Consider the following 17,263-nt stretch of genomic DNA (forward strand, 5'->3'; position numbering starts at 1 on the left):
AATACAAACGGCGTGTAACCGTGTTAGACACAATAGTATATTCGGTGTCAGCGATAGTTGCATCCACGGGTGTGTTATTATCAGCGTTAACACCAGTGACAACTGCAGTGGCCGTTGCCACCGTGGCCACAATTACAGTTTCGGCATGAACGACAATTGCAGGAGTTGCTAATATAATTGCAAAAAAAATATCCTCGTGTGCGCTAACAAAATTGCACGAGTATGAAAAGTTAAACAGCGTGGCCACGAGTACCTACTCGAAATTATCAGCGCTGATATCATCCAGTCTTGACGAAACAACAATATCAGATTCCGAATTCGCCGAGATGGCAAAGGCGTACAACGATTGCAAAAAGTACTTCGATCTGAAACGACAGCAGATAAATAACAATGTCAATGACAGTGACACAGTCACCGACGGAATTACTTCAGCAGATAGTTGCAAATACAAGCCCGGCGCGAACATCTTTGTTAACAGTAACCTCAACTTAGCCAGAATTCAGTATTAATTTTCCAACTGCAATTCCAGTGAGCGAGATCGTGTTAGCACAATTACGAGTATATCACAGTTGGCCCAATATCAGATCAAGATAGTTTGGCAGATTGCCAGCAAATAATTTGTTTGTGTTCGCATATAAAAATAAACCCGATGGCACGCCAGACTGGAACGTCATTGGGTTACCAACCGGGTCTTATCAAATCGAAGAAATCAACGAGGAACTGCAACGCCGAATAAAAAATGTCACAACAAAGGAATCCAAAATAGCAATAACTGTTCATGAGCTAACGCTGTCATCCGCGATCGAAATAAACACCTCAGACTACGCCGTGGATATATATCAGAGTTCAATCAGAACAGTGTTAGGATGGCCTGAAGTCGCTCCACCAACGCCGCCAACCCCGGTGAAGTCTGACTATGTCACAGACACGCAGTCATACCACGAAGTTGAACCATCATGCAAAGATCTCTTACTTAGAATAAAAAGTGCAACATTGGGTAGTGATTTTGGCTTCTACGAGGACCGTATTCGGTGGTATTTTATTTATGCACGACATCCTCACGGAGCTAGCTCCGTTATTATTGACCTAAGCGATATCATCAGATATTTTAACGAAATTAATCAATGGCATAAAACACAACTAACGCGACTATGGCAGAGCTTCCAAGAACACCTTTTTGATATAACAAGTTCACGCAGCGAAATTATCAAGCACATTGAAATATTAAATCAGCTTGTATCGGACATGGAATATATTAACAGGCGAGTAATTCAGGCAACAATTGATCACATTGATGACATAGAACGCTTTAAACAAAAATTTCTAACCAATTACTCGCTAACAGAAGCCACGTTGCCAAATTTTAAATTTCCAGGGTATATTGTTCCCGAGTTAAGAAAATCTGTCACTGATCTCATCAATGAGTCCTTCGATGACATACTTGCACAACACAGAAAAATGCTACCGGAGCCAACTATCCTCAGACATAACAATAACACCGAAGGGCAAGGCCAGCATTTATCCCCGGGCATCGTAAACATCATCGAAGTGGTCGCGGTCAATCTTGTGTGTGATGTCATTGATGGCAGTTACAGCACGGACACGACAGTATCAAATCCAGCCCAACAAGGATTTATTCTTTATTCATTTACTCCGAAAGAACCACCTGGATTTTTGATTGTGCAAGAGCCAATCAATCAGGTCTATCTGCGATGTCATAATCCCTGGCTGATCAGAATAAATTTCGCGCTGACAGACCAGAGTGGGAATCCCCTTGATTTGCGAAATGAAACACTACATATTAGTCTCCTGGTGAAATCGTAAACGATTTTCAGTCTTAAGACTTTCAATCCTGAAGATTTCCAAGCCTTTTCAATTAATAATATTATATTATAATAATGTCCCTGAAGAAAAAATGTGATGATGATGATAGCACTGATGTCACTGATGATGATGTCACTGATGATGATGTCACTGATGTCACTGATGATGATAGCACTGATGTCACTGATGATGATGTCACTGATGATGATAGCACTGACGACGACGACGATAGCAGTAATGTCACCGTCAGCATAAAAAATATTTCAATAAATTATTTTAAACAATAAAAAATATAACATGACTCGTGCATTTCACGAGAAGATATTGCAGTAAAAATATATATATTTTCTGCAACACTGACAAATTCACTGAAATGTATGGGGTATTTGCTAGTAAAAATCACAGAAATCGACTGAAATTCACAGGCAGATACAACCAATAGTAAAAATATTTTATTTTATATATATTTGTGCAACACTGACAAATTCACGGCATTTACAGGGTACTTTACTAGTAAAAATCACAGAAATCGTCTAATTTTTCAACCCGGAAGGGTACTTTACTAGTAAAAAGCAAAAAAATTCACAATTAATCATCGGGTATTATATAATGTATCACCGCGTGAAATGTTTTATACATAATAAAGAACTTCTTGATGAAGCTGTCAAAACCGGAAAAGTTACCCCGGAAAAAATAATGATTGATATATACGGGAATGACGATTTTATACTGACTGACACGCAACTGCAAGTATTAAACAAAGATCATATTGTGATCGCGCATTGCGGTATACATCAAATCCTCGAGTATTTACGTGTATTTAGATCTTAGATTAGATTTATATGTACCACCACGTAGATGTTTTTGTGTATGACAAACAAGCGCTCGAGCAAGCAGTCAAGGCTGCATTTGCACAAGAAGAAATTAACGTTAAATTGCTTACTGATGAATACGGAGACGAAGATTTCTTACTAACACAGCAACAGTTGGATAATCTCAGACGCGAGCATATTACCGCAATAGTATGCGACAGAGATCAAATTCTCAATTATGCACACTCCTGCCTTAAACCCCACCAACTTATCGCCTTGATTTCATCAAGGAAGTAAAAAAAAGTGATATATTTTTTTTCAGTTTGGGTAAATCAAGGTGAGGTATTTACTTCCTTCATCGCTGACAGCGTCAAGGTGAGGTATTTACTTCCTTGATTTCGTCATTGATTTCGTCCATGGACATACAATCCTTTAACTTCCTTACCCGGGTATTTATTATCTTTTTTATTTCATACTCGGCCGCCAATGCCAGCCTAATCTTTTCGATTGCACGAGACAATGAAACAAATTCATTTATTTGTGCTTCTTCTACGGTAGCCAGCGATTTATACAAATTATTTTGAATTCTTTTTATAAACCGATACTGAGCAGGAAGAATATAACGCCCTGCGCATTTAGCTTCATGTAAAGATTCAAAATCAGACATGATTGTTTCAGAATTTAGTGATATTTTAAATCCTTGTTCTTCTAATTTTTTAATAGCAGCAATCACATTATTGATATTTTCGTAATTCACACACACACACACACACACACACACACACACATATATATATGAATATTATATATTTAAAAGAAAAAAAATGCGGGTCGTTTGACCCTGAAGCATATTTACAGCATTGTATATTTACACTATTTACAATATTTACACTATTTACAGCATTGTATATACAACTTATCCTAGGACGGTACAGACATATAGTATTTACAGTAAGACGGCACAGACAGATAGTATTTACAGCAGGACGGTACAACATATAGTATTTACAGTACTTATCCTAACGGAGTCATTTTCTACACTCAACAGCGGGACAATACCATCCCGTCAAAATCAACCCCTGGACAATACCATCCCGTCAAAATCAACCCCTGGATGGACGCAAAAAGCATCCGATCTGAGCGGATATGATGAGACGGTATTGATTGCTGTTGAACTTCGAAGACTCCGTCTTCTAATAGGATCGTATGGTATATAAACCGACTGATATTTGGAAGTTAAAAAATAGCTCAGCGTGATTTGTTTAAAATGTTTTTTCTTAAATATGATCGCGCGAAAAATACAGATGTACCATAAACCCGAGCAAGTGCAATAAAATAAAGATTTCATCTGTGAAAAGACAATTACGCCTTTGTCTCTGACTTTGTCCCTGACTTTGTCAGGGATAAAATTATTCTTGATGCTGTTAAGAAATAAAGGGAAGTTATTTACTTCCTTCTATCGAGAAAACCGTCTGCTCGTTGTGTTGCCGCTGTAGTGGTAACAGACAGTTAACAAATTCTGAATTGAAAAATACGTGAACGCGGAAGTGCTATAAATAATAATTGTATACCGCTAAGCCGCACTGAATAAATTTACCCACAATGACATCTCACAAAGGGAGGGAACTAATTGCATGATATACCTAACGGAGTTATCTCCGTTTGAAAATCCGAGGATTTTAGTGATAATGAAAAATAAACTTTTGCCCACATGTTTTTGAGAGAGTAGATTTACATATATTTTCTGCAGCACGTTGAACCGAAGCCCTACAAATACCGAAATACTTGGCAGCTGAATTCATAGATGGAAATATTATTTCTTCATTCGTACTTATGTTGAAAGATCTGACAGCTCTGGGAATTTTTACAAATTTACCAGTGCCACCTCGTGCAGAATTTTCACTCTGCGTGACGGCTTGCAAATTGGATAAATTATTATTAAGTCTTTGTCCATCAATGTGATCAATTACAAGACCGTCTTTGATCTCTCCACAGAAACACTCGAACACGACCCTGTGATTATAATAGCTTTTACCTCCAGCAGCCTTAAATCTAAGATAACCAGAATTATTAACTACACCAACTAGTTTTTTTTAATCTGCAATGTCTGACTATTCCCTCGCGAGATGCTTCATAATTTTCAATGGTTGGATGCGAGACAAATTCTTGGCTCATTTATATAATACTATATTTGTCTAATTTATAATTTGTCTGAAAACTTATTTAAATAATCGCGCTCGGATATGTCGCTGGATTTTTTATTGTAATATCGCTTGAGTTCCCGGTATCGCTTTCCTCCGCAGCCCACACATAACTGTGTTTTACCCCTGACACCAATACCACATCGCAGACACGGTATCGGCCCTAAACTCCCCCGCCTGATGCTTTGGGAATGTTGTCCACAGAATTCACCTCTGCAGGATTTATTACAGCGAGTTGATGATTTTGTACCAAGCCACTTGCATTGATTCATATATATAATTTTCTTATTTAAATATTTGTCTTAAATATAATATGGAGGAGTTTTCGAGGTTGTCTGCGTTTGGCACTGGAAGAATCGATCTTGACAGACTAACCCCTGATTCGCGGAGACGAGCCCTGACTGATCTGTTTGATATTATCAGGAATGCCAAAAAAGAATTTCGTGATGACGGTGCATCTCACGTGTGGTCGTCATTTAAAATAATCCGCGACACCGAAGTCATTGATGCTACAATGAATGATGCACGAGCGAAAACAATTATTGATTACCTTCATCAAGGCAGTCGGAAATATTTTTTCAGAATAAAATTTATTGTGCGGGCGGATTCTGACACCTGGATTATCAGTGACAAACTCGACCCTGTCCTTGCTAGCAGAAAGACCATTTTGTTAAGTAAAGACTCCAAACTAGGAATGCTGACCAGGATTGATAAACCATATTACGCGAGAGCTTATCCTATGACCGCAGTCATTTATGCAATCTATCCGATAAACAAACCCAAAATTGATAAACTCACCCCGATGAGGATGACTTCGTCATTGATGCTGAATTGTGTAGCCGAGCGAGTAACGGAACATTTTAAAAATGCGATGCGGGGAAACGGTCTGACTGCGTTAAGACAGTCCAAGATAACAGTGTGGGCGGAGCGGGTCAAACACACAGGAGCGTCAATAAACGATGTTGCCAAACTGGAGCGCGCATTAAGATTTCCCATAACCGTAACAACGATAACAAAGGAAGTGTTATACAAATCGAAATATAATCGATACGGGGCTCCAATAAATATCATTGATCATAACGCTCATGCTTGGACTAACGCAGTTACGATATTTCCACGGGATCGTGTTGTGAAATATTATCGCAGAAACATATTTGATGCTATCAAGCAGATAAGCAAAACCGACCCTGTGTCGATGTGGTTGTTTAAAAGTTCCGAAGATTCCGAGTATGATCAATTTGTAAAACCCAACGGTGAATTATACCGGACGAAGTCGTTGCAACAACAAATGAAAACACTCACAGAGAAATATATGAAAATCGAAGATTTTAAAAACACCGAGCAGTTATTGGTTAATTGTTTTACGGTTCCGAGTGTTGTCGCCCACGCTGCCAGAGAAAGAAATTCATGGAGACCAACCCGAAGTCAGTTTCTTTCGGATATACAATTAAGTTGTGTTGAGTATGGACACGGCGGTTTGTGGAATACCCGGTACGATCACCGGGATATGATTTCCGTGGATATGATTGCTTGCTACCCGGGAAGCTTTCTCGGGATGGGCGAGTGCCGCGAGTATTTTAAGCGATTTGGACATCCCACGAACTCGATGACACGAGTTGCTATAAAAGGTCCTTTACCCGATTTTGATTTGACAGGATTTGCTCGTGTAACTTGGTTTGAATTTGCTAAAGAGCTACATCCGTGCTGTTATGTTTGGTTTGGCAAACACTTCAGTGAAAAACGCTGAGCACCAATAGTGTTATTGCGATATATGCACGACAGACGAATACTGGTATCGTTGACGGTCAGTGAAGCAATCATATCATATCGACCGCAGACTTCAGTTTGGTTACCAACACCGGAGCATAGATGATGTTATTAGCGAGTATGCACGAGAGAGTCCAAATACCCCAATGGATGTCATTATCGGTGAGGCTCCTAAAGTTCTCAAGATCAAGCTCAGCAATAGTGAGAAAATAGCAAAAGATCTCGGACGAAGAATAATCGGTAAATTTACTCAAGGCGGTGCATATGATCATAAACTACATCACTCGCGACTGATTATCGATGATGCTGAATTGGATTTTATACTTGCTGACACCGTTGCGAGAAATATATATTGTAATCGGGAGGATGCTTACTTGTCCAACGGGGAAAAGTTGGGCACAATTGTAAGTTATATCGACGGAGAGTCGCCTCAATACACACATTTAAGATCTTCGATGCTGGCTTATGTTTCTATAAATTTACTATCAATGATAAATCGATTTCCTGACACCGCAGTTAGAGTTGCAACGGATTCATTTTATATCAGTAGCAGATACTTAGAATCACTGACTCGTTTTACAAAGAGCGTCGAAGACTTTTGCGATGAATCATGGAGTTCGTGGAGAATAAAAGCGGAGATGTTACATGAATATTGTGAATCCGCTGATGTTACAATTAAGGACGATTATTGTAAATCAGAATTATCAGAAATGTCAAACGTATGATCCAATCACTAGACACAAAACCGTTTATTTGAACGGACCGGGCAGGTCTGGTAAGACAACTCGAGCGATTGAATTATTTCGAAATTCAGATATGATTGTGCTAACACCTACACACAGGCTTGCCAGGGAGATGAAACAACGAGGAGTTAATTCTTGTACTTGGCACAGCTTTTTCAAATACAGCGGCGGTGTGTGGACGTCAGATCGAATGGGAACAAAATATATTCCCGGGAAAATAATTTGGGATGAGATATGTACGTTACCATTGGAAACGTTAAAACGTTTCTTGATTGGCTGCTAACAGCGAATACTGCAGTGATAATGTGCGGCGATCACGGTCAGCCACCTCCGTTTGTCGGCGTATCCCCACATGATTGGCTGAGGGATTTTGTTGATTATTACGAAGAAGTGTCCGATGATCATAGAGCACTTGATGCAACATTGAAGGAATTTAAAACATTAATCAGATTACAACCGAATAAAATTCAATGTGAAATTATGCGCGAGATGATTCCTGAAACTTCAATGAGTGACTTTTGGAGCGCATGGAAACCAGACGATTTGATAGTGGCAAGTAGAAAGATAGTCAGAGACACACTTCAACAGCAGTTATTTCAATTACAACAAGAAAAGTTTCCAGTGCTGCCAGTGCCGTTATGTTATAGACCAGCTGATACGCGGTTACAAAATATAAATGTTGATATCCCTGGGACAGAGTCAGGGAAACATAATTTAGTATGAATGATATTGTGCTAGTTGATATCAACGCTGTCAAAGACGCACTAAAAATGAATACATCCCCGTGGACGCTAGGATACGCAATGACGATACATTCATCTCAAAGACTAACTATCAGTGATACAACTGTCTGGATCGTTGATGATCGAATCGAATGGTCAAATTTAGTTTACTTAGCTGTATCCAGAGTCAGAAGAATATCTCAACTGCGAAGAAATGTCTTGGAAGAGTTAATAACTGATAGCGATGAAAACAACAGCGACGCAGTCGCCAGCAATATAATAAAAAGAAAATTAGCCGGTTACAAACAGAGTGACAAAAAAAATAATCGCGATTTTGACCTCGACGATGACTTCGTCATTGCGCTGAAACAACAGCAGAATAATCACTGTGCGAGCTGTAATTGCATAATGCTATGGCAGTATTCGAGTAATAATCCAAGACAATTCACCATAGATAGAAAAGATAACAGTCGCGGCCATACACGTGATAATATCATGTTGACCTGTCTTGAGTGTAATCGACGTCGGGGCGCTGGCACCCTTGGCGCTAGTTAAGTGATCGCGGTGGTAATTGGGTGTCCTTGGGAATTACTTGTAATTGCTCACGTGTGAATCCACGTTGAGGAGCAGTTGAATCCGGTCTGTAGATTGCTGGTCTGCCTGACGATCTTGTTATGTTAGATATCTTGCGTGCGATAACACTCCAGATAGGATCAGCTGCTCTTTTTTTACCACCTTCAAGTTCACCTGGTTCATATAAATATCTTACAGTGACATCACCCAGTATTGGTTGTGCTGAAGAATCACGTTGCACGGGCATATATTTTTTGTGATCGTGATGGCAGGTTTCATGTTGGTTGTTCGAGTAATTTCATTATTTAGCGCAGCTATTACACCTGGTAATCTTGCAACCCATTCACGCGATCTCGTATCCTGAATGAATTCCTTCGCGTACTGATATCCAAATAACCGTTCAGCAAGTGTTTGATTAAATCGCTCAACAATTGCCTGATCACGATGAATTTCAGTATGCCCTCGTCTGATGGTAACGTTATGTTGTTTCATCAGCGACGATACTGCACCTTGAAATTCTTTGCCAGGATCAACTTGTAGCAGCTGTGGCCATCGCAGACCACCTTGTGGTCCAGGTCCTCGTTGATAAATTCGTTCGAACGCAGAAGCAACCTCAGATGCTGTTTTAGTCGCTAACGGTTCCGCATCTTTATATCGACTTGCAACATCAACTACAGTTAACGCGTACTTGTATGTGTTTTGACGTCTCCGGATTTTAATAGTATCGTGTGGCAGAAATAATATATCAGCCTGATGAACTTCATTTGGCACACTAATATTGAAATGCGCAAAGTGAATTTGTTTAAGACGCGGCAGATAAATTTGCCATATTGCTTGTCGGGATAACCAATTTTTAGCAGTAACTCTGGTAACATTTGCTGCTTCAGCGAGTTTACTAATTGCTGCGCTACCTCTCCAATATCCGCTTGGGGAATAATAAATCGACTCCATTATATACCAGCACCTAGCGCTAATTTACCTTTCATTGCAGATTTTATTAACCAGGATGCTAACTTTTCTTTGAAAGATTTATCAGTGATGGCATTTAACGCGTGAATTAATTTCACATCCGCAAGATGGCGCTGTTGCAAATCCTTACTTCGGTAAGCTACATCATGAGCATGACACACCTTATCAATAGCATTTATCGGATATTCACCTGGTTTTGGTTGATCCTGGGCATTAAGTCTGATATCAAGTCGGATTCCAGGACCACAGTAATTATATCCTGGAAGATGTTTTTCTCCTGGGTATTTAGCCCACGGAGCTCCTGGCAGCGCTGTTAACTTGGCTGCGATATGACCTCCTTTTTTATATAATAAATTTAAACTTTTTTGTACCGCATCGTTCACACTTGCCTGTAAGCGCAGATCGATTATTTTTTGTTGTAGTGGTTGTTATATCTGCAGTTGGGGTACGTGTTCTACATTTCACACAATATAAATCCATATTATTTTATGATATATCTAATGGAGATCACTGACTTTTCTGCTACAAAACGACGAGAGCCAATCAAACATAACTCAGTGCTACCAAATTCTGTTCGAATGATTATTATAGGCCCATCTGGGTCGGGTAAGAGGCAGTTGTTACTTAATTTAATAATGAAGTGGATGAAGTGGGATAAGTTATATTTGGTAGCTCCATCTGTGGACAATCAGCGATGCTACAGCGTGTTAAAAGATTTTCATGAGAATGCAGCGGTGATAAATGACGATGATGATGTTATTGAATTTATTACTGACATCGCTGAGTCGCCAGGTATCGATGATATTGACGGGAGCATCAATAATTTAGTTGTGTATGATGATGTGATGTTGGACAAACAAACAAACCCTGCCAGGATATTTTCACGCGGCAGACATAAAAACGTGGATGTGATTTATGTAACTCAACGATATACACAAATTCCGAAAGTGATCAGGGACAACTGTAACATTCTTGCGCTGTTCAACGGCGTTGACATACACACATTACGAAATAAACATCAGACTTGGCGCAGCGGCGACATGGACATAAATAAATTTAGAAATTTCTTTAGTCGTGCTCAGGCAAAACCACACGGATTTGTAACAATAAATTTACATGATCCTCGAACACGATATCGAGTTGGGTTAGATACAATTTTTAACTAGACAGCACGGCGACGACAAGCAAACTCTGCCAGGGACTTTCACAGAAACACTAGTGTTTCAGCAGCAGAGAAAGTGACGACACCACCGAGTATTTTCGCGAGATACCCCTGTGCAGACAGAAATAGTTGTATAGGTAGATATTTTCATGAGATAACACTTCAAGTCAGCAGAGAAAGCCTATTTTGTCATGTTTTTCTGACTAGAAGGGTTTATTTTGTGAAAAATAATCTTTCTATCTAAAATGTCCTCGATAGAAGGCTCTGTTAAGCGAAATACTTTGTGGGATTCACTTTCTCTGCTGCCCAAGCTGAATGCCGTACATTTGTTGGAAATTAAAATCTCTTCGCATGGTCATCTAAGGTTTGAAAATTTTTCACGTTATTATTAATTTCAACAATACATTGAGGTCCGATTAATTAGAACAACTACCAAACTTAACGCTATTAATGATAAGACTGTAATCTGAACTGTTAAATAAAACGCGCCAAGTCAGATGGCTTCGTTTGATGGAAACACCTTTTCCAAGCTGAAACTAACATTATCTTTTGATGATAATATTTTATAACAGTGTTTACAATAGTCACTGCTTTGATCATGAAGAACATCTGCTGAAGTCAAGTCTTTATTAGGGAGGGGTCATTTAATTTTAGGGGGAGGGGCAAAGGCACGTGTTTTCAAATGTGTTTCTTGCTCTGACTTTCTTATATAAAGGACACTGCCATTCCTTTTTTTACTTTAACTAATTCACGTCAGCTATACTATAACATCTTGTATTTCAAAACGAAGCACAATTCCCTTTTATAGAAGGTGTTCAGCCACCAGAAAAAAAAAATAAATGTTGAAAGAAAATGACATAAAGGAGAGGAATAATTCTTATGATAGGGGAAAGCGTGAGCACGTGTGTGTTTGTGATTTGGATTTTTAACGTAGCTTTTAACAATTGTTCAGTCATATTGTTATGATGTCTGCAGTTTTGCAGTTTATAGTGATGTCTAGCACTGGGGCATCATACCGCAGACATGTAGCACGATGTCCCACCCAGTCACATTATCCTGACACCGGGCCGACCAGTCCTAACACTAATCTCTTAATGCTGAGCACCAAGTGAGGCAGCTGTTAGTACCATTTTTGTAAGTCTTTGGTATGACTCGGCTGGGGATTGAATCCACGACCTCCCACATCCGAGGCAGATGCTCTAACCACAAGGCCGCCGGATTGGTGGGAAAGCATAATTGAACGTTTCAGAAAACATGGACAAGAGACAAAGAATAGCTGAATTATGATGAAGAAAAGAACATTATGCAGTGTAACTGGTGTATGGAATTTGCAAAACCAAACACAGAAAAAACATCCAGGTTTATTGTGGGTTGTTTGATCTTTAAAATTAAATTGGTAAACGTACATGAAAGCTGTGGGCAACACACAAAGAAATCAGAAAGAAAAGCAGCTATGCAGATACCACCAGGAGAATTGACCACTGGTAAGATCTTGGAAATTTAAAACTGGAATGTGTCTGACCGGCTCGTTAATTTGTTTAGAAATGCACATGCTATCATAAAGAACAGAAGACCCTTCACTGATTTTGTATGGATGTGTCAGCTGGATGAGATGAAAGGAGCTGATGTTGGAGAGACTTACAGGAATGATAAAAAGGTTGTTACATTTACTCACTACATGGCTGAAAATGAAAGGCAGAAATTTGTCAAAGGTGTTAATGAAGCACGATTTCTTGCAGTTGTGGTGCGATGGTTGTACTGACAGTTCAATTCAAGAGGAGGAAATTGTAAATATAAGAATCTGCAAAGGAGGAGAAATTCAGTCATTGTTCCTAGCATAGTGCAGAGAAGGCAGATGCTGAAGTTGATCACCACTGCAATGGATAATGCTGGAAACTGGCAGAATAAGATGTGCTGCGAGACACAAGTGCTTCAATTGCTGACATTAAGCAGAAGTTTGATGCCACTATTTCCGTTTTGAAGAAGTACAAATTCAAGTAGGCTTAGCTAATTTATCTTCCTCATCTGTAGACTGTTGCATTCGTTACTTACTTGAACCGTACTGATCAGATTATATGCAAAATTAATTTTATGGTTTGTCTCACAGAATGTGTATTACATTGATCTTTACATATTGTAATTGCAGTTGTGTAGCCAACAAATATAAACATCATTAGCTAAATACAATCATTTATGGTTTTAACACTCATGTCATTCCAGCTGTTTTAAGAATATAAATTATCATAGCATACTTATACATTTTTATTACAACAGTCAAGTACATCGTTCCAACCCCTGCATATTTTACAGGGATGGCCCTTGACTTAGACAGCTTGGCAGTATTTCTATGCTGACAGGTGTAGATTTTGGTGAAGATTTGATCCAAAGGACCATAGAGGAAGTGACAACATCCCTAATCTCATGTCTTGAGAACAGATTTAGTGATGCTTATGATGGTGTTATAGGTGCATGCAAGATAGCAGATTTCAAGATATGGCCATCTTCACTAGACAGTTCAGGTAATCTCCAGTTACTGTTTTCATCAGACAGTTGATGTTTTGCACATTTTTAATTTTTATATATCGATTTATGTAGTTATTTATTTGGGGTTCCATAACAAAAATGTGTAGATGTTGCCCAAATGTTATAGACATCATATTTCTTCAGCACTGAATTATTTTTCTTAAAATGCAACTTTTTGGTGATGATGGCATGGCAATTTTGTTGGAGTATTTCTGACCAGTGCTTGTCAGTGCAGGTGTGGATCCTGATGCAGTAGAATTGGAATGGGACATATTAAAGAGTTTAGTCTACAGCAAGTAGGTGTATATTCAGATATTTAAAAATAAATACAAGAAACATCATTGATGCCAGATTTATTAAAAATTCTTTATTTAGCATAGTATCTTGATCACAAAAGGTAACTGTTTAAAGAACTAAAGAAAGTTTTTAAAAACAATGCAATATAAACATTATTTAAGTATAGACATTACATTTCTCTTTATGTAAATTTGTTCAGATTATTATTTTCTTAATATATTCTTGCAGTTACAAAGACGTCTATGCTTTGACTTGGCCTACAGTTGTAAATTCATGTGCTGCTGACTGCAAGAATATTCTGGCATTGATTGACATTATCCTGACAATCACAGCCCACTCTGCTGATGCTGAGAGGGGTTTCTCAGAGATGAAAATGGTTAAGAGTGACTGGAGATCATGTTTGAGATCTTGGGTTCTGTCTGACCTACCTTTTATAATATTCCATACAAATGATATTCTAACATATGATCCATCACCACCAATACATTTGTGGAATGGTTAAGGGAGATGGATAAGAAGACCAGAACAAACCCCTGATGGACCTAGAGTGCAGGTGAAGGACGAGAAAGGACACCTGGATCACTTTCTAGAATTGGATCCAGTTATCTTGAGACACAAGAAATGTGAATTGACTGGTTAATGATTTGAAGCAGTATTTAATACTTCTGTACTTCTGCATTTCATATGATAATGCTATTTATGAAATAAAATTGTTGTTAATCTCACAAGTGTGGGACATTGTTTTGTAGACAGGACTAGTAAAGATTTGGCAGGACTATTAAATTTTTCAGTATACTAGCCCTTCTGGCTACAAAGAAATTTGTGTTAAATTCGAGCCCTGCACATGTTCAACTGACATATAATTATTAATATCAACCAAGTTTAAGGGCAATTCATCCCATGCTGTGGGACTAGTTGTACATAAACATAAACATCACATACAGTATCTGTCTGCCAAGTTTCAACCCTGTTCATTAAAGCTGTGAGACAAGTTGTACATAAAAATAAACATCGCACAGAGTACATACATGTCTGTCTTGACTCAGGCAATTCGTCCAAAGCAGAGGGACAAGTTATACATAAACATCACATACTGTACATACATGTCTATCTTTTCTCAGGCAATTTGTCCAAAGCAGAGGGACAAGTTGTACCTAAACATCACATACTGTATATACATGTCTGCCAAGTTTCAATGCTGTTCAACAAAGCTGTGGGACTCGTACATGAACATAAACATTGCACAGAGTACATACATGTCTGTCTTGTCTCAGGCAATTCGTCCAAAGCAGAGGGACAAGTTGTACATAAACATCACATACTGTACATACATGTCTATCTTGTCTCAGGCAATTTGTCCAAAGCAGAGGGACAAGTTGTACCTAAACATCACATACTGTATATACATGTCTGCCAAGTTTCAATGCTGTTCAACAAAGCTGTGGGACTCATACATAAAAATAAACATCGCACAGAGTACATACATGTCTGTCTTGTCTCAGGCAATTCGTCTAAAGCAGAGGGACTAGTTGTACATAAACATCACATGCAGCATACACATATCCGTTAAGTCTCAGCACTATTCATACAAAGGCATGGAATTAGTTATGCATACAATAGTTATGATACATGGTATATACAGTTAACTTTAAAAAGGGGAATAACTTTGGAAATTAAGTGGAACATGATGACTAAACCACACACACACATACACACACACACACACATTCACATAATGTCAGTAATATCTGGAAACATTCATCACAGTCGAAAGAGGCATGAGAGTAGTTGCAAATACATGTACCAGAATTTCTGGACATTACCAATAGACAGATGAAAAGTATAACATTATATTATCCTGCCATATTCAAAAAGCAAGTGCATCATAGAAAAAGTTTTTTTTTGAAGACTGAAAGACACTAATACTGCACTTTAGTTCCTACTGTCTTCTGAATTTCTCAGAGAAAACTTCACAGTTGCCAACTATGCAATAAAAAAGTAAGATATTTTTAGAAAAAAATTCCATATGAAAAAATATGATTTTGAACTGATTGGTGAACTTGGGCTGGATCTGCCAGTACATTCTCTGCACATTATGGGTGAATTCCTTTCAGTGAAAATAGCAAGGGTATCATCAGTAAATGTGTTGATTTGAGTCATTGCAAATGTTCATCATTTTAATTCTGCCATAAAACAGGCCTTCTGATGCAATATGAGATTTCAAATATTAAATTTTTTATTTCTTCATTTGACAGATTGGCTAATGACAGACAGGGAGGGTGACAGCAAGAGACAGACACAAAAGTTTGCATATTAAAGGAACTTGGGAGTAAGCATGGAAGAATGGAGTATATAAATCAAGGTTACGCTATACACATGTATACAATGTTCAAAGAGCAGGATGGACTAAATGTACTTACCATTGGTATGTTTATATATACTAGAGTATCTGGAACTTCTAAATGTACTTACCATTGGTATGTTTATATATGCTAGAGTATCTGGCACTTCTATCAGTGGTATACTAAACCTTTTTGTCTTGACATATCTGCAAGCAACAGAGAAATATGTCTGAATTGTTATCAAGGTGCTTCTTTCATGGAATACAAACATAATGAAATAGTTTTCTGCTATTTCAAATGATTTTAAAGTATATAAAAAATGTCAACATCCAAAATGCAATGAATGGTATTAAAATGTTAACAGTAAGTGAACAAATATTTTTTAGAAAGACTACCGGTAGATTTATGTACAACGTTTCAAACAGTATGGCCCCCCTTATATCTCGATGTATTATTTAATCAAAATCAATTAATCTGTTCCTACTATACTAATACCTCAACGTACTTATATATTCAATTGTAACCATAAGTATAGACACCAATATACACAGAGATGTGATTTAGTGAAGGAAGTGCAGTTGAGTTGAAATAATGTTAACTGTCATTTGGTGGTTGGAATGGTGGTGGAAGAATGAGTACTATACTGTATATATTTGTTTACAAATCAAATCCAACTGCAAACTACACAGACCCAGATCTTCTGTCACATAATGTACTGGCAAATATAGATCTATGCAGTTTCTTAGAAGTAATCATTGCAATAAACAACATAGATACTGATCTGCATTATGTGACAAGAGATCAGGATCTATGTTGTTTGCAGCTGGTCTTGACTCATAAGCGAATACACTAAGTAGTGAAGAGAAGACTGAGGAGAGCCATGATTCCCTCAGCTGACTCCATTCTAATGAAATTTTACTTCTTATAAAGGAGTTCCACAAAATGATATATCTTGCCTGCTCCACCATGGCACAATCAAACATCTTGCAATGCTATCAGTACAAGAAAAAGACCACTGTGACCTACTTTTATGGTGCTTATTACCCTTTAAAATGAATATACCCATCCAGTTTCATGACTGTGCATACAACAGTGTCAGTAAAACTGATGTAAAAAATCATGTTGATATGCTTGTGTTCAGGCCCTGGCTTCATTCATTCATAATCATTTTCAATTGCTTTTTAGAATATGGATTACAGTTATTCCACTTAGAACAGATTAACTACATCATTACAAAACCTTTTACAGTGTAATCATTAAGTTCTTTATCACTTCTAAGCATCACTTCTAAGCATATTTCATCATCATTGTTGCTTACTTTTGAAAGC

The 17,263-nt window shown here is 38.0% G+C and overlaps 1 protein-coding gene across 6 annotated transcripts in view; it reads right to left on the minus strand.

Moving 5' to 3' along the window:
- LOC149806372 (oncostatin-M-specific receptor subunit beta-like) overlaps nucleotides 1-17,263 on the minus strand; it is a 177,963-nt gene that overhangs the window by 35,261 nt on the left and 125,439 nt on the right. For all 6 annotated transcript variants that reach the window (XM_089952304.1, XM_089952262.1, XM_089952286.1 and 3 more), the window contains one exon: nucleotides 16,066-16,141. In XM_089952304.1, coding sequence (XP_089808430.1) covers nucleotides 16,066-16,141 — 76 coding nt within the window. The remainder of the gene's footprint in view (nucleotides 1-16,065; nucleotides 16,142-17,263) is intronic.

The sequence above is a fragment of the Sinohyriopsis cumingii genome, chromosome 1 (assembly GCF_028554795.1).
Source record: "Sinohyriopsis cumingii isolate HCF-2022 chromosome 1, ASM2855479v2, whole genome shotgun sequence".
Taxonomy (NCBI): domain Eukaryota; kingdom Metazoa; phylum Mollusca; class Bivalvia; order Unionida; family Unionidae; genus Sinohyriopsis; species Sinohyriopsis cumingii.